This window comes from Macaca thibetana, chromosome 11, assembly GCF_024542745.1.
Source record: "Macaca thibetana thibetana isolate TM-01 chromosome 11, ASM2454274v1, whole genome shotgun sequence".
Lineage (NCBI taxonomy): Eukaryota > Metazoa > Chordata > Mammalia > Primates > Cercopithecidae > Macaca > Macaca thibetana.
Window position 1 is genome coordinate 9,809,399 of NC_065588.1, and position 23,242 is coordinate 9,832,640.

A 23,242-nucleotide genomic window follows, 5' to 3' on the forward strand; every position below is an offset into this window, starting at 1 on the left:
ATTTTTCACAGACACTTTTCTTTATAAGGGTTACATTAGGATAGTTATAGCTATATAGTATTATTTTTATTATCTGTATGCATACATAGCAAAATATTTGTTAAACAGCAACAAACTTAGATATTAACATCATATCTCCTTTTCCATACTTCCTCCGAGAGAGTTAAAAGGTGGAAGGACTTATTAAGGCACTACTTCTGAAATGTGATTGAGGCTGTTTCATTATCATGTAAGAAAATTCTAATCTTAATGTATCCTGTGGTGCAGAATACACACACACACACACACACACACACACACACATATATATATATAAACAAATTATAAGTTAAATTGAAGGATGATTATAGGTTTCTATGTTACAGCTAAAAACAATCATAACACTGACAAAAAGTCATCTGCTTTTTAAAAATAATACATGTCATTTTAGAATAGTTTTAGGGTTGTGGAAAAATTGAGTGGCAAGTGTAGAATTCTCATTTATCACTTCTTCCTCCTGCACAATTTCCCTTATTAGTAACATCGCCCATTAGTGTTGTGCCATTTGTCTTGGTGAACAAATATTGATAATTATAAGTAAGTCCATCGTTTAGGGTTCCTTCTTTCTGTTGTACATTCTGTGGGTTTGACAAACGTATGAGATATATCTGAAGCAGCCTCATTATCTGGGGTAAATACCAAGACCTTAGTCTCATGGCTCAAGGAGATCAAGGTCTCGGACACACACAGACAGAGTGAGTTTGGAGCAGGAGTTTAACAGGCAAAAGGAAAGAACAGGTCTCTGTTACAGAGAGGGATCGTAAGCAGATTGCCAAGTTGTAGTAAAAATGTCAGAGATTTTATAAATGGGCTCGTGAGGCGGGCCGGGAGGGAAGCTGGTGAGGAGGGGGCTTGTGAGGAGGGGATGTCTTGTCTTATCTTCCTAGGGCCCCAGGGTTTAGTTGGGAACAGGTGTGTTCTCTGTACAGAGCAGAATTTTTTATCATCTCTTATCTCATTCCGTGAGCACATAGGCCAACTCTCAGTCTGTTTCTTTGTCCTGCTTATCTGGTAGGAAAAGTTTCTGTGTCGATTCCCATACATCTTCTTGTAGCTCTAGGCATCTTGGTGCGCCTAAACAGAAAGGAATGTGCTTATTAAGGCCCACTGTTTTGCTGGGGCCTGTGGTATAAGTGTGAAGCTTGGTGATTACCCAGGAGACTCCCCGCTGTCCACCTCAGTCCTTCTGTGTCCCAGCTGTCTTTTCTGTGTTTTACTGTCTGCTCTTTCAGGTCTCTTGTTATTAGAAAAAAAGTGATTTCTTTGAACTGCATGAGGTTAGAAAGGGAGCTACTTTTGAGCTGCTTTTTGTTAAAAGGAAAGTTTTCTACCGGGGATTTGCCTTACCCTGTCTACCCAAATAATTTGTTTCTGCCTCCTATAACATATCCACCATTTCACATAGGGTAGTTTCACTGCCTAAAAAGCCCCTGTGGCCCACGATGGGAATAGGCCCTGGGTCCAGGCCTCCATTGGGTTCCCCCTAATTCCGGGGACAAGGGGATCCTCAAGACAGGGTAAGGGGTACACCAGACCCGGCCAGGCACTCCTAGCTGAAGGAGGGTCGCGTCCCTGCCAGAGGTGGAAAGAAAGTCCAGGAATCCCCTTCCTGTCTTTCTGGTTTGTCTCTGGGCTTCCTGCTCGGGTCACAAGCGCCACAACAGCGGGCGGCTGCGGTGAAACTGAAGGCGGAGGATCCAGCCGCAAGCAAATCTCCCGCGGGCGCGGGGGAGGTGGGGCCGGTGCTGGGCGCAGCCTCGCTTCCCGCCCACCCGGGGCTGCGGCGGGGACGCTTCTCTGGGGGATGTGCGGAAACTTGAGGTTTGGAGCCCGTTGGACCGGAAAGGGGCTGCGTAGGTGGGTGCAGTGTGGGCGCGAGAGAGCCTAGAAGCCTATGTAGGTGCGAATCCCGCAGCCCCAGTACTCCTCCCTCGGTGCTTCCCCGCCTTTTCTGCAGAGCCCCGCCCTGGAGTGAAGGAGGAGCCTTCTCCTGGAGCTCCGAAAAAAGCGGAAGAAGGCGGCTTCGCTTCGATTTACCCAGTGTGACCCCTCCAGGGCCTTCTCAGATGGGTGAGCATCCTCTCTGACCAGGCCATGAAAAGAAAAATCTGTCCGATGCCTCCCCACACGTCACAGGACTCTGACTTGCCTTTGTCGTCAGAGTTTGCAGAACTTTGGGGGACCTGAGAGGGGAGTGCCCCCTGGATGGGCCACGGCTGTCTGTGGCTTAAGGACTTTTGGAAAGGCGGAGAGAGGGAAACAGGGCGTCCTAGTGGCCTGCTTCAGGGCCACCCACAGGCCCTCCCCCAACCTGTCTCTGATCCGACTTGTTTTTCCAGGCTACGTTGGAAACTTGTGGATGCTGTGACCTCAACAAGACTTGACATTTTATTTGGAAGATAGGCATCTATTTGCAACTGTCCTGAACCCCTATTTTCCTCCCACCTTTCTTGGGGAAACTTGTTTTTTAAGGAGGGGTGCCACTGTTTTTGTAACATGTTGCTCCTAGCTCTTAGCTTTCCTGGTACTGTTGTAACCGTCCAATGGGTTCCCTTTGCTTGCTAGATAGAGCCGATTTATCAAGACAGGGGGATTACAGTGGAGAAAGAGAAATTAACGCAGAGCCGACTGTGCCGGACGGGAGTTTTGTTATTACTCAAATCGGTCTTTTCAAATCTGTCTCCCGGAGCAGTGCATTCCAACATTCTTTAGATGTTACAAATGTACCTTTTGGCTAAGTTACATTCTTGCTAAGTTACGATTCTTATGAACTAAGCCCAAATGTTCCATTCTTACTAACTGAGCCAAATGTTATATTCTAAAGAATGTTTACAGAACTGAAACTAAATATTTATTACCTGGTACAGTTGTGAAACTTGTTTTTTAAAATGCATCCTGTGGTTAAGTTTTACAGATCCTGAAACTGAGTAAAATTTGACCAGTAATAATGCTTTATTTATTTCTTTTTTTTTATACTTTAAGTTCTAGGGTACATGTGCACAACATGCAGGTTTGTTACATATGTATACATGTGCCATGTTGGTGTGCTGCACCCATTAACTTGTCATTTACATTAGGTATATCTCCTAATGCTATCCGTCCCCCTCCCCTTCCCCACAATAGGCCCCAGTGTGTGATGTTCCCCTTCCTGTGTCCAAGTGATCTCATTGTTCAATTCCCACCTATGAGTGAGAACATGAGGTATTTGGTTTTCTGTTCTTGCGATAGTTTGCTGAGAATGATGGTTTCCAGCTTCATTCATGTCCCTACTAAGGACATGAACTCATCCTTTTTTATGGCTGCATAGTATTCCATGGTGTATATGTGCCACATTTTCTTAATCCAGTCTGTCACTGATGGACATTTGGGTTGCTTCCAAGTCTTTGCTATTGTGAATAGTGCCACAATAAACATACGTGTGCATGTGTCTTCATAGCAGCATGATTTATAATCCTTTGGGTATATACCGAGTAATGGGATCACAGGGTCAAATGGTATTTCTAGTGCTAGATGCTTAAGGAATCGCCACACTGTCTTCCACAATGGTTAAACTAGTTTACAGTCCCACCAACAGTGTAAAAGCGTTCCTATTTCCCCACATCTTCTCCAGCACCTATTGTTTCCTGACTTTTTAATGATCACCATTCTAACTGGTGTGAGATGGTATCTCATTGTGGTTTTGATTTGCATTTCTCTGATGGCCAGTGATGATGAGCATTTTTTTCATGTGTCTGTTGGCTGTGTAAATGTCTTATTTTGAGAAGTGTCCGTTCATATCCTTTGCCCACTTTTTGATGGGGTTGTTTTTGTTTCTTTTGTTGTTGTTGTTCTTGTTTTTGTAAATTTGTTTGAGTTCTTTGTAGGTTCTGGATATTAGCCCTTTGTTGGATGAGTAGTTTGCAAAAATTTTCTCCCATTCTGTAGATTGCCTGTTCACTCTAGTGGTAGTTTCTTTTGCTGTGCAGAAGCTCTTTAGTTTAATTAGATCCCATTTGTCAATTTTGACTTTTGTTGCCATTGCTTTTGGTGTTTTAGACATGAAATCCTTGCCCATGCCTATGTCCTGAATGGTATTACCTAGGTTTTCTTCTAGGGTTTTTATGGTTTTAGGTCTAACATTTAAGTCTCTAATCCATCTTGAATTAATTTTCATATAAGAAGTAAGGAAAGGATCCAGTTTCAGCTTTCTACTTATGGCTACCCAATTTTCCCAGCACCATCTATTAAATAGGGAATCCTTTCCCCCATTTCTTCTTTTTGTCAGGTTTGTCAAAGATCAGATGGCTGTATATGTGTGGTATTATTTCTGAGGGCTCTGTTCTGTTCCATTGGTCTATATCTCTGTTTTGGTACCAGTACCATGCTGTTTTGGTTACTGTAGCCTTTTAGTATAGTTTGAAGTCAGGTAGCATGATGCCTCCAGCTTTGTTCTTTTGGCTTTGGATTGTCTTGGCAATACGGGCTCTTTTTTAGTTCCATATGAACTTTAAAGCAGTTATTTCCAATTCTGTGAAGAAAGTCATTGGTAGCTTGATGGGGATGGCATTGAATCTATAAATTACCTTGGACAGTATGGCCATTTTCATGATATTGATTCTTCCTATCCATGAGCATGATGTATTGTTCCATTTGTTTCCATCCTTTTTTATTTCGTTGAGCAGTGGTTTACATTTCTCCTTGAATAGGTCCTTCACATCCCTTGTAAGTTGGATTCCTAGGTATCTGATACTCTTTGAAGCAATTGGGAGTTCATTCATGATTTGGCTCCCTGTTTGTCTGTTATTGGTGTATAGGAATGCTTGTGATTTTTGCACATTGATTTTGTATCCTGAGACTTTGCTGAAGTTTCTTATCAGCTTAAGGAGATTTTGAGCTGAGATGATGGGGTTTTCTAAATATATAATCATGTCATCTGCAAACAGGGACAATTTGACTTCTTCTTTGCCTAACTGAATACCCTTTATTTCTTTCTCTTGCCTGATTGCCCTGGCCAGAACTTCCAACACTATGTTGAATAGGAGTGGTGAGAGAGGGCATCCCTGTCTTTTACCAGTTTTCAAAAGGAATGTTTCCAGGTTTTGCCCTTTCAGTATGATATTGACTGTTGGTTTGTCATAAATAGCTCTCATTATTTTGAGATATGTTCCATCAATACCGAATTTATTGAAAGTTTTTAGCATGAAGGGCTGTTGAATTTTGTGAAAGGCCTTTTCTGCATCTATTGAGATAATCATGTGGTTTTTGTCTTTGGTTCTGTTTATATGCTGGATTACATTTATTGATTTGCATATGTTGAAGCAGCCTTGCATCCCAGGGATGAAGCCCACCTGATCATGGTGGATAAGCTTTTTGATGTGCTGCTGGATTCCATTTGCCAGTATTTTATTGAGGATTTTTGCGTTGATGTTCATCGGGGATATTGGTCTGAAATTCTCTTTTTCTGTTGTGTCTCTGCCAGGCTTTGGTATCAGGATGATGTTGGCTTCATAAAATGAGTTAGGGAGGATTCCCTCCTTTTCTATTGATAGGAGTAGTTTCAGAAGGAATGGTACCAGCTCCTCCTTGTACCTCTGGTAGAATTCAACTGTGAATGTGTCTGGTCCTGGACTTTTTTTGGTTGGTAGGCTATTAATTATTGCCTCAATTTCAGAGCCTGCTATTGGTCTATTCAGGGATTCAACTTCTTCCTGGTTTAGTCTTGGGAGAGGATATGTGTCCAGGAATTTATCTATTTCTTCTAGGTTTTCTAGTTTATTTGTGTAGAGGTATTTATGGTATTCTCTGATGGTTGTTTGTATTTCTGTGGGGTCGGTGATGATATCCCCTTTATCATTTTTTATTGCATCTATTTGATTCTTCTCTCTTTTCTTCTTTATTAGTTTTGCTAGCGGTCTATCAATTTTGTTGATCTTTTCAAAAAAACCAGCTCCTGGATTCATTGATTTTTTTGGAGGGTTTTTTGTGTCTCTATCTCTTTCAGTTCTGCTCTGATCTTAGTTGTTTCTTGCCTTCTGTTAGCTTTTGAATGTGTTTGCTCTTGCTTCTCTAGTTCTTTTAACTGTGATGTTAGAGTGTCAATTTTAGATCTTTCCTACTTTCTCTTGTGGGCTATAAAGTTCCCTCTACACACTGCTTTAAATGTGTCCCAGAGATTCTGGTATGTTGTATCTTTGTTCTCATCAGTTTCAAAGAACATCTTTATTTCTACCTTCATTTCGTGATGTACCCAGTAGTCATTCAGGAGCAGGTTGTTCAGTTTCCATGTAGTTGAGCGGTTTTGATTGAGTTTCTTAGTCCTGATTTCTAGTTTGATTGCACTGTGGTCTGAGAGACAGTTTGCTATAATTTCTGTTCTTTTACATTTGCTGAGGAGTGCTTTATTTCCAACTATGTGGTCAGTTTTGGAATAAGTGTGATGTGATGCTGAGAAGAATGTATATTCTGTTGATTTGGGGTGGAGTGTTCTGTAGATGTCTATTAGGTCCACTTGGTGCAGAGTTGAGTTCAATTCCTGGATATCTTTATTAACTTTCTGTCTTGTTGATCTGTCTAATGTTGACAGTGGGGTGTTAAAGTCTCACATTATTATTGTATGAAAGTCTAAGTCTCTTTGTAAGTCTCTAAGGACTTGCTTTATGAATCTGGGTGCTCCTGTATTGGGTGCATATATATTTAAGATAGTTAGCTCTTCCTGTTGAATTGATCCCTTTACCATTATGTAATGGCCTTCTTTGTCTCTTTTGATCTTTGATGGTTTAAAGTCTGTTTTATCAGAGACTAGGATTGCCACCCCTGCTTTTTTTTTTTTGTTCTCCATTTGCTTGGTAGATCTTCCTCCATCCCTTTATTTTGAGCCTATATGTGTCTCTACATGTGAGGTGGGTCTCCTGAATACAGCAAACTGATGTGTCTTAACTCTTTATCCAATTTGCCAATCTGTGTCTTTTAATGGGACCATTTAGTCCATTTACATTTAAGGTTAATATTATTATGTGTGAACTTGATCCTGTCATTATGATATTAGCTGGTTATTTTGCTCGTTAGTTGATGCAGATTCTTCTTAGCATCGATGGTCTTTACATTTTGGCATGTTTTTGCAATGACTGGTACCATTTGTTCCTTTCCATGTTTAGTGCTTCCTTCAGGATCTCTTGTAGGGCAGGCCTGGTGGTGACAAAATCTCTAAGCATTTGCTTGTCTGTAAAGAATTTTATTTCTCCTTCACTTATGAAACTTAGTTTGGCTGGATATGAAATTCTGGTTTGAAAATTCTTTTCTTTAAGAATGTTGAATATTGGCCCCCACTCTCTTCTGGCTTGTAGAGTTTCTGCTGAGAGATTTGCTGTTAGTCTGATGGGCTTCCCTTTGTGGGTAACCTGACCTTTCTTTCTGGGTACCCTTAACATTTTTTTCCTTCATTTCAACTTTGGTGAATCTGACAATTATGTGTCTTGGAGTTGCTCTTCTCGAGGAGTATCTTTGTGGCGTTCTCTGTATTTCCTGAATTTGAATGTTGGTCTGCCTTGCTAGGTTGGGGAAGTTCTCCTGGATAATATCCTGCAGAGTGTTTTCCAACTTGGTTCCATTCTCCCCATTACTTTCAGGCACACCAATCAGACATAGATTTTGTCTTTTCACATAATCCCTTATTTCTTGGAGGCTTTGTTCATTTCTTTTTACTCTTTTTTCTCTAAACTTCTCTTCTTGCTGCATTTCATTCATTTGATCTTCAATCACTGATACTCTTTCTTCCAGTTGATCGAGTCAGTTACTGAAACTTTTGCATTTGTCACATAGTTTTCGTGTCATGGTTTTCATCTCTATTAGTTCTCTGCATTGGTTATTCTAGTTATCCATTCTTCCATTCTTTTTTCAAGGTTTTTAGTTTCTTTGCACTGGATATGTAGTTCCTCCTTTAGCTCTGAGAAGTTTGATCGACTGAAGCTTTCTTCTCTCAGCTCATCAAAGTCATTATCCATCCAGCTTTGTTCTGTTGCTGGCGATGAGCTGCATTCCTTTGGAGGGGGAGATGCACTCTGATTTTTTGAATTTCCAGCTTTTCTGCACTATTTTTTCCCCATCTTTGTGGTTTTATCTGCCTTTGGTCTTTGATGATGGTGACATACTGATAGCGTTTTGGTGTGGGTGTCCTTTCTGTTTGTTAGTTTTCCTTCTAACAGTCAGGACCCACAGCTGCAGGTCTGTTGGAGTTTGCTTGAGGTCCACTCCAGCCCCTGTTTGCCTGGGTATCAGCAGCAGAGGCTGCAGAAGACAGAATATTGCTGATCAGCAAGTGTTGCTGTCTGATTCTTGCTCTGAAAGCTTCATCTCAGAGGTGTACCTAGCTGTGTGAGGTGTGAGGTGTGAGGTGTCAGTCTGCACCTCAGCTGAAAATGCAGAAATCACCCATCTTCTGTGTCGCTCACACTGAGAGCTGGAGGCTGGAGCTATTCCTATTCGGCCATCCAATAATGCTTTATTTCTTTGTTCTTCTGAGAGATAATTCCTAATGTTGTTTTTCCAACTAGAAGTCTGAAGAGTATTGTGTTCAGTGTGTACTTTAAGAGTGATATGAATCTGCAGGAGTCAGGACACATTATTAGAAAGGTAGAAGAGAAGTAAGTGAGCAAGAGAGGGAAATAGAACAAGATGCATGTGGGAATATTGCTGCAGGACCTTTCCTTATTTCAGCTAAAAATGGGATTCTTTGTCCCACAGCCATGAAAATTCAGGCTCACAGATACTTTAAAGAGTGTATGAAGCAGAGTTTTATTGGGTGAAAAATGGAAAAAAGGGGGGAAACAGTTACTTTGGCAAGGCCAGAGTCCTTCCGCTGGAGTGCTTCCCACCTGGCCGTTTGGATCCCAGGTTCCACACATAAAAAAGAGGGGCCAGACTCAGGCTTCTCCCTGCTGCGAACCTTGTGAACTTCCCAAGGCTCCACCTCAGTGGGCAGGCTAGTTGGAGTTTCTCCAGGGACCCCTTCATGCCTGGCTGTCTCAGTATTAGCAGGAGGAACCAGAGATATAAAAAAGAAGAAGAGAAAGCAGGGACATTTAGAAGATGATTAAGAGAGGCAAATGGGAGATTTGGGGGAAATTTTAAGGGTTGAGTTACACATTACCCTAGTAACAACGAAAAAGAATTATGGAAGTCTTAGTATTCTGAACCTGTAAGACAATTTTGCATTAGTGTAGAACCAGAAAGAATAAAGGCTGATATTTTTATATGAGCCAAAATATCCGAACAATATTTACTGCTTAAGATCATCCAGTCTTACCCATCTTTTCCACTGTCTAGAACTGAAGCTGAAGCTTCCTGTTATTCTTGTAGATGTATATTAAATGAACGAAAGTTGGCAGGGACTTTTAAAGTATTACAATTTATATTCAGTAAAATTCACTCTTTTGGTGTAGATTTCTACAGTAAACATATATATTCATGTAACTGCCGTAAAAGTCAAGATACAGAACCATACCCGCCCACTCCAAATTCCCTCATGTCCCTTTGTAGAATGTCTCTTCCTCTGCCCCTAGCCCTTGGCAACCACTGATCTCTTTTCTGTTCTTACACTTTTGCTTTTCCAGAATGTCACATCAATGAAATCCTGCAGCTGGCAACTGTAGAATCTGACTTCATTCACTTAACAATAATACATTTTCAAGTCATCTGTATTATAGTATGTATCATTTGTCAAAGAAAAACAAGATAGGGAGAAACTTTATTCAAAAGGACTGTTGCAATAGGAATAACACTGATTTCAAAAATATGTTAGTGGGCTGGCGCCGTGGCTCACACCTGTAATCCCAGCAATTTGGGAGGCCGAGGTGGGTGGATCACGAGGTCAGGAGATTGAGACCATTCTGGCTAACATGGTGAAACCCCGTCTCTACTAAACAAAATACAAAAAATTAGCCGGGCATGGTGGTGGGCATCTGTGGTCCCAGGTACTCAGGAGGCTGAGGCAGGAGAATGGCGTGAACCCGGGAGGTGGAAGCTTGCAGTGAACCGAGATCATGTCTCTGCACTCCAGCATGGGCTACAGAGACTCTGTCTCAAACAAAACAAAGCGAAACCAAAAAAAGCCCCCCAAAAAAACAAAAAACAGCAACAACAACAAAAAACTTAGTGGTGTAGGAGAGAGCAAGGGGCAAAGTGTAGGCATTTCAACAGGAAATGGTGCAATGTGGGCAGGTTAAGGCAGGATGTTTTTTGCAAGTCTGTGCTTTGGGGCCTTTAGGCAAACTTGCAGGCAAACACATGTAGGGCTTGTGAGGAGGAGAAAAACCGGACAAAAGTTTGGCCAGCTAACACACAGTAAGAAATTGACAATTGTGAATGTATGATCAAGTTTTTTCTTTTATTAGGGATGAGGAATAGTGGTTCACCTCTTCAGCAGCTGAAGCATATTGGAGCTGTTGCTAGTTTTTTGTGATAATGAATAAAACTGGTGTAAAATATTCCTTTCAGGTTTTTGAGTAAACACAAGTTTTCACTTCCCTTGTCTAAATACCTAGGGATAGGATGGCTAGGGCATGTGGGGAATTTACATTTACCATAACAAACTGCTTAACCGTTTTCCAAAATGCCCATAATATTTTGCATTTCCAGTTATGCTGCATGAAAATTCCAGTTGCATCCTGTCCATTCTCGCACTGCTATAAAGAAAGTACCTGAGACTGAGTAATTTGTAAGAAAGGAGGTTTAATTGGCTCACCATTCCACAGGCTGACCAGGAAGCATGATTCTGGCATCTGCTTAGCTTCTGGGGATGCCTCAGGAAACTTACACTTCATGGCAGAAGGCAAAGGAGGAGTCCATACTTCGCTTGGTCTGAGCAGGAGGAAGAGAGGAAGTGAGGGAGGGCACCACACAGTTTTCAACAACCAGATCTCACGAGGACTCACTCATCGCGACACAGTACCAAGGGGGAAATCTGCCCCTATGACCCAATCACCTCCCACCACACCCCACCTGCAACACTGGAGATTACAATTCAACATAAGATTTGGGTGGGGACACAGATGCAAACCATATCACATCCCTTCCTCACCAGCAGTTGGTTGTTCCTTTTTTTCTTTTGTTTTCTTTGCCACTCTAATAACCATGTAGTAGTCACTCATTGTGGTTTTAATTTGTATCTCTCAAATGGCTGGTTATTTCAAGCATGTTTTTATGCACTTATTGGCTATTCATATACCCTCTTTAATCAAGTATATCTCCAAATCGTTGACCCACTTTTTAATCTAGTTTTCATTTTCTTATTGTTGAGTTTTGAGTTCTTAATATATTCTAGATACAAGTTGCTTTTTAGAAAGCTGTTTTTCTGCCTTTGCTTGTCTTTTTATTCCCTTTTCAGGGTTTTTTTTTTCTAGCAGACAATTTTAATTACGTTAAAGTTCAATTTATCAAGTTTTAAAATATTGATAATGCTTTTGGTGTTGTATCTAAGAAATTTTTGCCTAATTCAAGCTCACAAAAATTTTATTTTCCTCTTTCCTTCTAATAGTTTTAGTGTTTGAGGCTTCATATATGAGTCTAAGATTTATTCTGAGCTCATTTTCTTATAAGGTATTAGGTGTGAGTTGAGTTTCACTATTTTGCATTAAGACACTCAATTTTTCCAGCACTATGAGTTCAGAAAATATTACCCCTTACCTGCCTGATTACTTTCCACTTCTGTCAAATGTCAATTGACCATACATGTTTAGATTTGTTTCTGAAATTTTTTTCTGTTCCATTGATTTATATGTTTGTTCTTTTATCAATATCATACTGTCTTTGTTTCTGTTACTTTGTAAATTATGAAAGCAGGTTCCCTGATTTCCAAATTTGGCCATTTTTTTCCCCTTCAAAATTGTTCAGCTGTTCTAGTTCTTTGATTTTTCTTATAATTTTAAAATTACCCGGCTTATTTCTACAAAAAATTCATACTGCAGTGTTTATCAGGATTGCACTGAATCTCTAAACCTGTTTGGGTATAATTGACATCCAGCAATATTGCATATTCCAGTCTATGAATATCTTATATCTCTCTGTTGATTCAAGTCTTTGATTTCTTTGTCACTTTGGTTTCCAGCTTCCATCATACTGATCCTAAACATATTTTGATAGATTTATTTGATATCTTTTGTGTTATTATAAATGGCAGTTTTTATATTTAAATTTCCACTTCAAAATTATGAATATATGGAAATATAAGTGTTTTTTATATATGAACATAGCTAATCCTGTAGCTTTGCCAAATTCATTTATTCTCATAGCCATTTGGTAGATTCCTTAGAATTTTACATGCAGACAACTATGTTGTCTGCGAATAGCAATGCCTTTATTTCTTTCCAATCTGCATGACATTTATTTCTTTTTTCTTGCCTTTTTGCCCCTAATGGGACATCCAATAAAATGTTAAATTGGATTGGTGAGAGAGATCAGACATCCTTGCCTTGTTCCATGTCACTGGGGGAAAGCATTTATTCTTTCATCCTTAAGTTTGGTGCTAGCTGTAGTTTTTCTGTAGATGCCCTTTATCAGGTTGAAGAAGGTTCTTCAATTTCTGATTTGTTGAGTCTTACTATCGTGGATGAATATTAAGTTTTTCACATCCTCTTGCAGCATTTATTCAGATGCTCGTATGTTGTCCCTTGTCTCATTCTGTCAATATGGTGAATTACATTGATTTATTTTCTGCTTCCCCTGTTGCTTCTAACCAGCTGCTTTACTATGGGGCTATATCTGGATTGTGTATGTTTCTTTTTCATCACAATTTCTACTCTTTTTCCAATAACTGGAAGATTCCCTGGGCATGGGAGGAATTCAGTTTTTAGCTCTAGCCCTCTTTGGGCCATTATTCTAATTTATGAACCAAGCCCTTTTGTGAAAGGAGTTGGCAGTAGGAGAATTGAAGTACATCTGATCTTAGTGTTGATTCTATGATGAAATTTTTCTCCCTAGGATATTCCTGAGATTGAGATTCCGATATTTGTATTTTACAGATAAAACTCTGCAAAGAAAATGTCTAGCACTTATGTCTGCAGTAACTCCTGCCAAGGTTTACTGTTGCTTGTTCATCATTGCAGTCCTCACTACAAGTGTGATTGTACTTTCTATTGTTTTGTCAGGTAAGTTACTTGTTCTCCAAACTGTACAATATTCTTCATATGTTTTTGTTGTCAATAAATATTTATTAAGCTCCATTATGTGCTTGTCACTGTGTGAAATGCTTGAATTACATCAACAAACAAAACACACACAAAAGAATTCCTACTCTTCAGAACTTATATTCCAGCAGAAAAACACAAGTAAAAATAAATAAGGGTGGAGGTACAATGGGTTGCAATAGACTGACAAAACCAAGCTTTCTTGGGAAGATGACATTTCAGCAACCTTTTGAAAGAGGTGGAGGAACCTATTCCAGACAGAGAACAAGTAGACCAAAAGCCTGAAGGAGGACTCTTCCTGGCTTATTTGAGGAAGAGCAAGGAGGCTGCTGTAGGTAAAGCAGAGTGAAGATGGAGAAGAAGAGTGGTACCATGGGGCATCAGGAACAGAGGAACCTTGAGAGTCCGTTAAAGACTTTGGCTTTTACCTTCAGTGCAATAGGGAGACTAGATGAGGGGAGTTGTATGAGAGGAATGTCATGATGTGACTTTCATTGTAGAATAATCATTTGATTGCTATATTGAGACTAGGTAGGGGAGGGTGGTCAGATTCTGGATATTTTGAAAGCTGAGCCAACAGTATTTTATATCAAATTGGATAAAAAGTCTTAGAAAGAGAAATGTCTAAGGTAAGCCTGTCTTTTCTTTTGAGCCTTGGCAAGAATGCATTTGCCATCCATTGATATGAGAAAGGCTATAGGTATAGGAATTCCACTTACGGAACTATTTCCTGACAAGTTCCTCTCAGAATTGTCATTTTTATTAAAAATAAAGTAAGATCTCTACCTGAAATGTTTTCAGGCAAATCATCTGGCCTTAAGAGCTGGTATCTTCTACTGAAGCAGATTGAGAATGCACGAAAGTACAGAGAACTGTATACATAAAATCATCTCGTGTATACAGAGGTAATAGGTCCTCAGCATTGCTTTGTCAAGAGGAAGAAGGGCTAATATGAGGGAGAATATGGAAAAATCATCTGTATGACCTGTGAAAGTACAGTACTATGGAAGTCGATGCTACAGAAATTGATTTCCTTGAAACCGTTAGGGTCAGTGTAAATTTCAGAAAGTCAAGAGTGCAGATATCCAGCTGGAAACCACTGGACTGATGATTGCTGTGCTTAGGATAAGGCACTTTGTGATGAGTTAGGAAAACAGCAATCAGATATGTACACCTCAAAACTGACCTCAGGAAAGTAAGCAGGAACAATAGATAAAAGGGGTGAAAACATTTATTTATTATGTTTCATTGTGATTGTCTCACTTTTAGCAAGAAAGGAAAAGCGAGTGGTAGAGTCACCTAAATACGCTGCTTGGCCAAAAAGCTGGGTTAGATTTAGGAGTAAATGTTTTTATTTTTCTGAAGACATAAGAAATTGGATATTGAATCAAACATTCTGTGTCTCATTAGAAGCCAGCCTTGCTCAGTTTGCAACTATGGAGGAACTGGTAAGACATATTTTTGGATCATGTTTTCTGTCAAATACTTAGCCCCCTGAGGCAGGTCGGCTACATAGGGTTAAAGCTAATATACTAGGAAGAATCCCATTCCAGGGGCATGAGATGTGTTTTTATGTCTAACATTCGTTGAGGGTGTGTTCTCTGCCTGGAACCCTGTGAGACATTTTAGATGTATTTCCTCATGTAATCCTCACGGTGAACCTCTAAGATGAGATGTATTGTTCTCATTCTATTAAGATGTAAGGTAATTATATAATTTGTCATCTAGATTAAGATATATAGGGTATTAAAAGTGATCATTAATACATTGGTGGAATGACAAGCATAAACTGGGAATTTCCCAATGAAACTGGGATATATGCTCACTTTAAATAAAGTAATTTAGGATCAGAGACATTAAATGACTTAAACTGAGAATTGGGAATTAGTCTCACTCCAGAGTTTATGCTGCTTAATTACACCATGCTGCCGGTCAAAAAGAGAAGGGATAGGGAAGAGAGACTCCAGAGTAACATGAAAGAAAGGGATGCACAGTGTTACTTTCTGTTTTATTATAGAATTTCCTGAAAAGATACAAAGCCCCTTCCAACCATTGGATTGGCCTTAGAAGAGAATCATCCCATCACATTTGGAGATGGATGGACAACACGGAATATAATAACACGCATGTTTTGAGACTTCTCATCTTTCTGCTGTGTTTATATATGGTTATGTGTGTGAGTTGTGTTTATGAGATAAGAAATGTAGTATGATGGAAAACTTACTGCAATATGAGGTAAGAAGTCTAAACTCTTTTTATGCTCTTCCATTTATTAGCTGTGTTTTTGGGAAAGCTTTACCTAACTTTGATTTCAGTTGAAATCTTTAACATGACAGTGACATTTGACACAATTTCACGCTTTCATCCACTGATTTAAAACTGCTGAAATCCCTGCTTACAGCTGATGTACAACAAAGGTTCTACAATCATAGGAAGCCACTGAGGAGCTGATATCCACAAGGCTGTTAAGCCCACTCTTCCAGCTGTTGCATCCATTTACAATAGGAAAGCATCCAGGGAACTCATGGGAATCTGTCTCTCCTAAAATCTTATCACCAGAAGGAAACTAGTAACAGTTCCTTGGACTGTGAACATTTCAAAGGGGTATTTTGAATATAATCATTACATTACAGCAGATAAAATGTAGGAACCCAGTCATATCCATTAATCAACGCTAAGCCCTTTCAGGAATTTACTAGTGTTTTTTTTTTTTGTTTGTTTTGTTTGTTTGTTTGTTTGTTTGTTTGTTTGTTTTTAAATTTTCACACATTTATAAAATAATTTGGGAGGAGACTGGAAATCATCTTGATGGAAGACCACCAATGGCAGCAGTTCATTTGGGTGCAGCAGCAAGCATCAGTTAAATACCTATCAACATATCTGGGCTTGGTGTGGATAAATGATAAGCTTGCGATTTTCAAGCAAGGACCTTGAGGACATAAAGGACGCTAAATACAGAAATGGTTTATATTACTATGAAGCAATATTAATGACAGACTTTTGCTTTTCTCTTATCCACATTAAAATATGGAGGGGGTACAGAAGATGATAGGCGAGGAACAAATGCAGGTGTCTCACTTATAAATATGTAATATTTTTGTGTTTGGATTTAGGCTTGCTATCAGAGGAGGTGGAGAATGTGCCTTCCTGAATGACAATGGAGTCAGAATCTTTATAGACAGAAAACGGATTTGTAGCAAGCCAAACAGTTATGTCTGCAGTTGCCAGTTATGTCCCCACTGGGATCCTACCTAGTAGAGCGTTGAGAAGAGGGCCACCATCCTCCAGAATCCAGAATGGTAGATTCATCAGCAGCTTCCACCATGCCCCTAGAAAAACTGCAAGGAACAGACCTGCACATGTATCCCCTAAATCTAAAATAAAAGTTGGAAAAAATGCAACTTTGATGTTAAGATGCACTGATACAAAATTTAAATTTTGGTCTCCTACATTAAAACAATATGAGTCTCTTAAAATATTGATTTGTTCTTAGTAAGATTACAAGAGGCTTTGATTTTTAATTCTGCAATGTTTCCTTAACAGCCATTCTCTGAATTACAGACTAATTCCTATTTCTGCCACATTCCTTCCTCAGAACTGTCCAGTCCTGGTTTGGGGTTTATCTTAAAGGTCTAGAAAGGTAACATTTTACTTCAGCGTAACTTGATTCTGTATTGTTGTTTTTTCTTAATGTGTCAAAATTGTTTTGTTACCAGGACTTCCTATGTTGTTACTAAACAAGTAACAACATATAATTTGATAAATGCAATAATTTGATAAATAATCCTTTGTGAACAAATATGGAAGCATTTACTTTTTCTCTCTACTTGATTCCTGCAAGTAGGAATATTCCCCTGATCAAGGCAACTGGCCTAGAAAACAAAGATTCTGTGTTTTACCAAGATAATTCCCAGTGCTTCATGGTGTCTTTATTAAACTTTGACTGCTTAGGGAAACTGAGCTTTAAAAGGGTTAAGGTTTTTACATCCATGTAACTTTCTGAGGTCTTTAGGTTGTCACTCTGATTAAATGAGTAGTATTCTTGGCAGTGACTTATGATCTGTTGAAGGAAGTATTTTAAGCTTTTTGACATCCTTGGCAGGTTTCTCTAGAATCCAAATCCTAAATTAAGCCTTTTGGCCTAACATTGACTGGGATTTTTCCAGGTGGGCCCCCTAGATATGCCCCCTCAAAAGGCATATCTTTCTTGTAGAGATATTAAATGATTAGGCTTCTTTGGTAAATACTACTGGAAGCATTGTCAAATAAGAAATGATAAGAAATGGTGTTTTACCTTTCTTTAAGCTATGTTTGTGTAAGTTCATCATTTATAGAAATGTGAAATTTTATGAGATTCCTAAAGTACTGACATGCTGAGATACCTGTAATAATTGCAATTTTTTTGTGTTGGATGATTGTATGCCACAGAAATACTTAAATTTCCTTGTTAATTGATAACTTTAATCAGATCTTTACCTATGGCTGTTCTGGGTTTTTGTCATTCACAGTTATTATTTTAATTTCTTCTTTGGAAGCATTCGCAATCAGCTATAGTCCAAAATTGCTAATTAAGATCAAGCAAAACAAAATTAATTACATAAAATTAAGTCATAAGGATGTTTTTATGACTTCAATGTTTTATTTTCCAGAGCGAAGGAAATTTTCTGTCACAAGCTATCAATCATTTGCAATAATTTGATAAAGAATCCTTTGTGAACAAATATGGAAGCATTTACTTTTTCTCTCTACTTGATTCCTGCAAAATTCAGAAACTATTTGTGAATATTTTTATCTTGAGTTATGCAAGTTCAGTAAAAATCCACTCTGTCTTTATAAGCAGGATCCAATGGGGAATATTGGTTATATTGCTAAGGTTTGGCTTGAAATGTCATATTTAAGAATATGCATAGAGGCCAGGGGTGGTGGTTTACACCTGTAATCTCAGCATGTTGGCAGGCTGAGGTGGGTGGATCACTTGAGACTAGGAGTTTGAGATCAGCCTGGTCAAAATGGTGAAACCTCATCTCTACTAAAAACACAAAAATTACCCAGGCATTGTGGCACACACCGGTAGTCCCAGCTACTCGAGAGGCTGAGGCACAAGAATCGCTTGAACCCAGGAAGTGGGGGTTGCAGTGAGTAGAAATCACACCACTGCACTCCAGCCTGGGTGACAGAGTGAGACTGTGTCTCAGGAAAAAAAAAAAAAAAAAGTGCGTAAAATGCCTTGCTTCATGAGTTCCCAGCTTCACAGGGAATGAGTAAAAATTGTCACTTTCTGGCAGGTTCAAAAACCTTGATTATAAGCAAAATCCAAAGGCTACTTTGGTTTTGTTTCCTAGCCTCAAGAGGTTCTAAAATCCAAGATCTGCTACATCATCAACAGGAGAGAAATGTTATGCTTCTAAGGAAAGCAAAGTTGCAACTGTTTTTAGATTTTAACCCTGTACATTGTCTTCAAGTCCTTGTTGTCTGCCTGTAGACTGAACTAGATCCTGGATTCTCCTAAGTTCCTCCAATATTAGATTATAACAGTCCTGATGGAGTCCCCCAACGCTCTTGTCTCGATCCTGACTAGGGATGCTCCAGGGTCATTCAGGTGACTCCCCCTTCTTAAAAATCTGACCAACTAGGGACATTAGATACCAGAATTGGGAACAAAGTAGATCCATGAGATACTATGGTCAGTAATGAGATCTTATTGGTCAGTGAATCTTTTTTTTTTTTTTTTTTTTTTTTTTCAGATGGAGTCTCACTCTGTCTCACCCAGGGTGGAGAGCAGTGGCATGATCTCAGCTCACTACAACCTCCCATCTCCCGAGTTCAAGTGATTCTCCTGCCTCAGCCCCCCAATTAGCTGGGGTTAAAGGCATGTGCCACCACACCTGACTAATTTTTACATTTTTAGTAGAGACTGGATTTTGCCATGTGGGCCAGGCTGGCCTCTGGCCTGGAACTCCTGACCTCAGGTGATCCACCTGCCTTGGCCTCCCAAAGTGTTGAGATTACAGGCGTGAGCCACTGCACCTGGCCTGCTCAGTGACTTCTAATGCTTGCTGCTGTGCCTGGGTAAATACTTCCAGTCATATTTAAATGGGCTTAAAGTTGGCAAAATCTCTGAAAGAGATATCTTCAGAAAGTCTCCTAACGGAACTTAGTGGATAAAGTTTCCGATGTCCAGATATATTCGGCTGGTTTCCCCCTGGTATAGGATTTCTTCTGCGTTCTACCCTACGCGTCTTATGATACCCCTCATATTTTGGCTAAGCATTTGACTCCTCTTTAAAATTGTTCTAACTGGTTTTTAACAGATGTCTCCAAGAGATCCCCACCAGGATCCTGCCCACGCAATCCTTGAGACTTTAAACTCACTCCCCCTGGAAATAGGAACCAACTTAACCCAAGAGACTTTGGTTCAAATGTAACCAGTACTTTCCTGAATGCCTCTCCTAAGTAAATGGCTCTAGCTGCCCTATTGGCCACTGCAGTGCCACTAGGATTCCTACAAGCGATCAGATGGGCCCAGAGCAGGTAGCCAACCACTTCTTTGTTGGATGGAATGCAATGCTGTTTGCCAGCGGGTTTGAGCCAGTCCTTCAAGACGGATTCTGAGTGACTAACTGGACCTAAATTTAAATAGCACCCATTTGCTAACTAGATTTCATACAAATGCTCTGAGTTCCTGGAAAACCCACACTCCTTAACTTTGGGACTTTCGAGACTCACCTAAATCAATCAATCAAAGCTCACCTGTGTCAGCTAATCAGGGATCAGCTGTATTGACTAACAAAAACTAAGGGAGTTTCAAATTTTAACCATTCATTTGTGAAGAAGACATGATTGGGAGCCTGGATATGAACATTTGCATAAAATCTGAGCATTCTCTTTGTTCTCTGGAGCAAATAATGTTAAGTTGTTAACTCTCTATACCTTTCTTTAGAACTGGATGGAAACAACTCCACCTGAAATGCAGCCCTGATACCAGGGAACTCCTATAGCAAAACACTAAACAACTTTATTACTCTAACCAATGTTTATGTCCCTAATCAGCAAGAAGTAGTTAGAATGGTCATCATCCCTTTCCTTCAAGATTATGGAATGGACATAAAAAAGAAGGGGGTTTGTAACTGCACCGGACTAATCTGTTGTCAGAAAGGTGCTCCTGAGCCAGACCCCGAAAGACGGTTCTTGGATCTCCTGCAGGAAGGAATTCAAGGAAAGTCACAGAGTGTGGAGAGAATAGACAGTTGATCGAAAGCTACTAAGTTACAGCGTCGGGCATCCTCCAAAAGCAAGAGGAGGAATGTGCTGTCTTTGTTTTAAACTCTTCTTTTATAGGGGTTTTATCTATGTTAAAGCTAAGCTATGTCTACATGTGGGTAGGCTGTCAGTATGACAAAATTTAGTACTTTGTTGATATAAAGAAACTTACCCTTGTCATCTTAGTGCATAAGTACATCAAAGTATGACTCTAGCTATCTTAAAAGCATGTATCGTTATGTGATATTGGGACATCTGGACATTCTGTTGTCATAGGAGTTTGTCCTTGCAGCATTACTAAATCACTTCCTTAGCTGTAAACATCTTATAACCGTAGGTCATGACTGGCAAGGAACATGCCTTGCTAGTTTTTTGATGGAGCTGATTTTAAAATAGTGTCACTCTGGCTTTCCTATGTTCCTGCTTTCCTAACAAATCTGGTTCAACTTTTTTTTTTTTTTTTTTTGATTCAATATAATGTTTTTTTCCCATGCTACCTCATTTACAGCCTATAGATATGGTTGGTCTATGTGTTTCCTTGTTCAGCTATGATTCTTACTTTTTTCAATCACACATGCTTTACGGGGGCTTCCACTACCATGAGCCATATTTTCTATGTTACCAGCAACATGTTTGGGTTTGTTTTTTGTTTTGTTTTTATTTCAAATTTTACTTTAGATTTAGGAAGTACTTGTGCAGGTTTGTTAACAGGGGTATATTGCATGACCCTGAGCTTACAATACCAACGAGCCCATCACTCAGGTAGTGAGCATAATATCCAATAGGTAGTTTTTCAGAACTTGCCTTATCTTCCCTCTCTCCCTGCTCTAGTAATTCCAAGCCTATTTTTCCCATTTTTATGTCCACGTGTTCCCAGCATTTAGCTCCCACTTATAGGTGAGACTATGTGGCATTTGCTTTTCTGTGCCTGCATTAATTTACTTAGGATGATGGCTTCCAGCTGCATCTTTTGTTGCAAAGGACATGACTTTGTTCTTTTTTATGGCTGTGTAGTATTCCATGGTGTATATGTACCACATTTTCTTTATCCAATTCACTGTTGATAGGTATCTACATTGATTCCACGTCTTGGCTATTGTGAATAGTGCAGCAATAAACGTGCATGGTTCAACTTTTATGGTAACAAAGTTGTGAGTTGTTCTTCAGTCATCATGGACCCTCAGGTCATGTAACCTGAGCATGGGCAGGTGAAACAAGTATGCAACCACAGGGAAACCTAATCTTTCAGACTGAGGTACAGGCACCGAATGAAGAAGTGGACACAGGATGGCAAGATCCAGGATCCAACTGGATAGAACCCTGGCATCACTTCATGGCAGGATGCAGTCAGATCATGCCTCCCAGCATCACCTCATTGCAAGATCCAATCAGATTATTGCTCACTACCCTGTGCTTATAAAACCTGACCCAACTCCCAGTTGGGGCAGGCACTGCTTTGGGAGCTTTGTCCAGTGTTCTCTTGACTTTCTGTAAGTAATAAAATCTCCTTGCTAAATCCTCCCTGGCTGTGGTCATTGGGTTGATAACTGACAAGTGACTGAACCCACCTGCTGTGTGGGTAACATTTAGAACATATTTTCCATGTCTTTATTTTCCTTGACTCTCTGCATTAGTGTCTGTGCACCAGATAAAACAGCTTCCTCTCCAGTCTTCACAGGCAGGTCTCATACAGGAGAACACCTTTGCCAATCAGTCCAGACAGAGGTTCTGGGTGCCACTGAAACCTTCATGGTAGTTGAAACCACAATGTTTGTTCTTAATGGTCCTCAGGCATCTAGAGTACGCCAGGTCCTTTCAGTGCTCTCAGTTACGTGAGATAAAATCCAGTTCCTCAGGTAGCAGCCAGAATAACTGGGGTGCTAGTTATTTGGTCTGTGTCCTTTGCTTTCCAGAGAGAAGCTGGAAGCTGGGCTTGATCACTCTGCACTGAGCCAAAGTGGGGAGCAGGGGGAAGTACCCACATGCTTATTAAAAACTGCTCTGAAAATATTTGAAGTACCAGGGCTGTAACAATTATTATTTTAAAAACAACTGCTGTTTTGTTTTGTGTAGCCCCAGAGGTTTAGCAGATGCTGGGCCCTGTCAGCTCAGCAAAACAGGGAAATTAAAAACCAGTCCCTCTGGTAGTCTCTAGAGAAGTTGTGATACCAGATACGTAGTCCAAACCCTTCACTCCTCAGGGATAGGCTAAGAGATGGGAGTTCCTTCCCGATCATATGGCATTGTATTAGGGCTAGGGATTATGATCAGTGTGTGAAAGTTTTTTCCTACCAGTTTTGATGTGGATAGTTTAACACTCACCTAGGGTGCAGGAGTGGCTAATCAGTTTCTGGATTTCCAGTGATGAGAATTTGCCTGTGTGTTGCTGTCGAATTGATGTGTCCAGGATGATGAAGGAGAGTTTAGGGCCTTCTATTCTGCCGTCTTGTGACTCTGACAGTTTCTTTCAATGTTAAACTATCATACGATCTAGTTACTACATTGGTAGACATTTCTCTCACACAAATGACAACTTATATTTACACGAAAGCCTGTATATAAAATGTTCATAACAGCTTTATTCATAATAGTCAAAACTTGTGAACATATGTCTCACAGTGGGTGAATAATGAAGTAAACTCTGTTACAGGCATACAATGGAATACTACTCAGCAATAAAAAGGAACGGGCTATTGATACATACCACAACTTCCTTGAATCTCAAAGTACTTAGGCTAAGTAAGAAAAACCAATTACTGAAGATCACATTCTGTATGATTGAATTT

At 39.8% G+C, this 23,242-nt stretch overlaps 1 protein-coding gene across 1 annotated transcript; it reads left to right on the forward strand.

Moving 5' to 3' along the window:
• Positions 1-1,671: 1,671 nt before the first annotated feature.
• LOC126930016 (C-type lectin domain family 2 member H-like) lies at positions 1,672-21,600 on the forward strand. The gene is made up of 4 exons (XM_050746598.1): positions 1,672-1,896; positions 1,997-2,109; positions 13,032-13,157; positions 15,214-21,600. Exons 1-4 carry the CDS (start codon positions 1,844-1,846, stop codon positions 15,261-15,263), a joined length of 342 nt encoding a protein of 113 aa, XP_050602555.1. The 5' UTR covers positions 1,672-1,843; the 3' UTR covers positions 15,264-21,600.
• Positions 21,601-23,242: the final 1,642 nt, after the last annotated feature.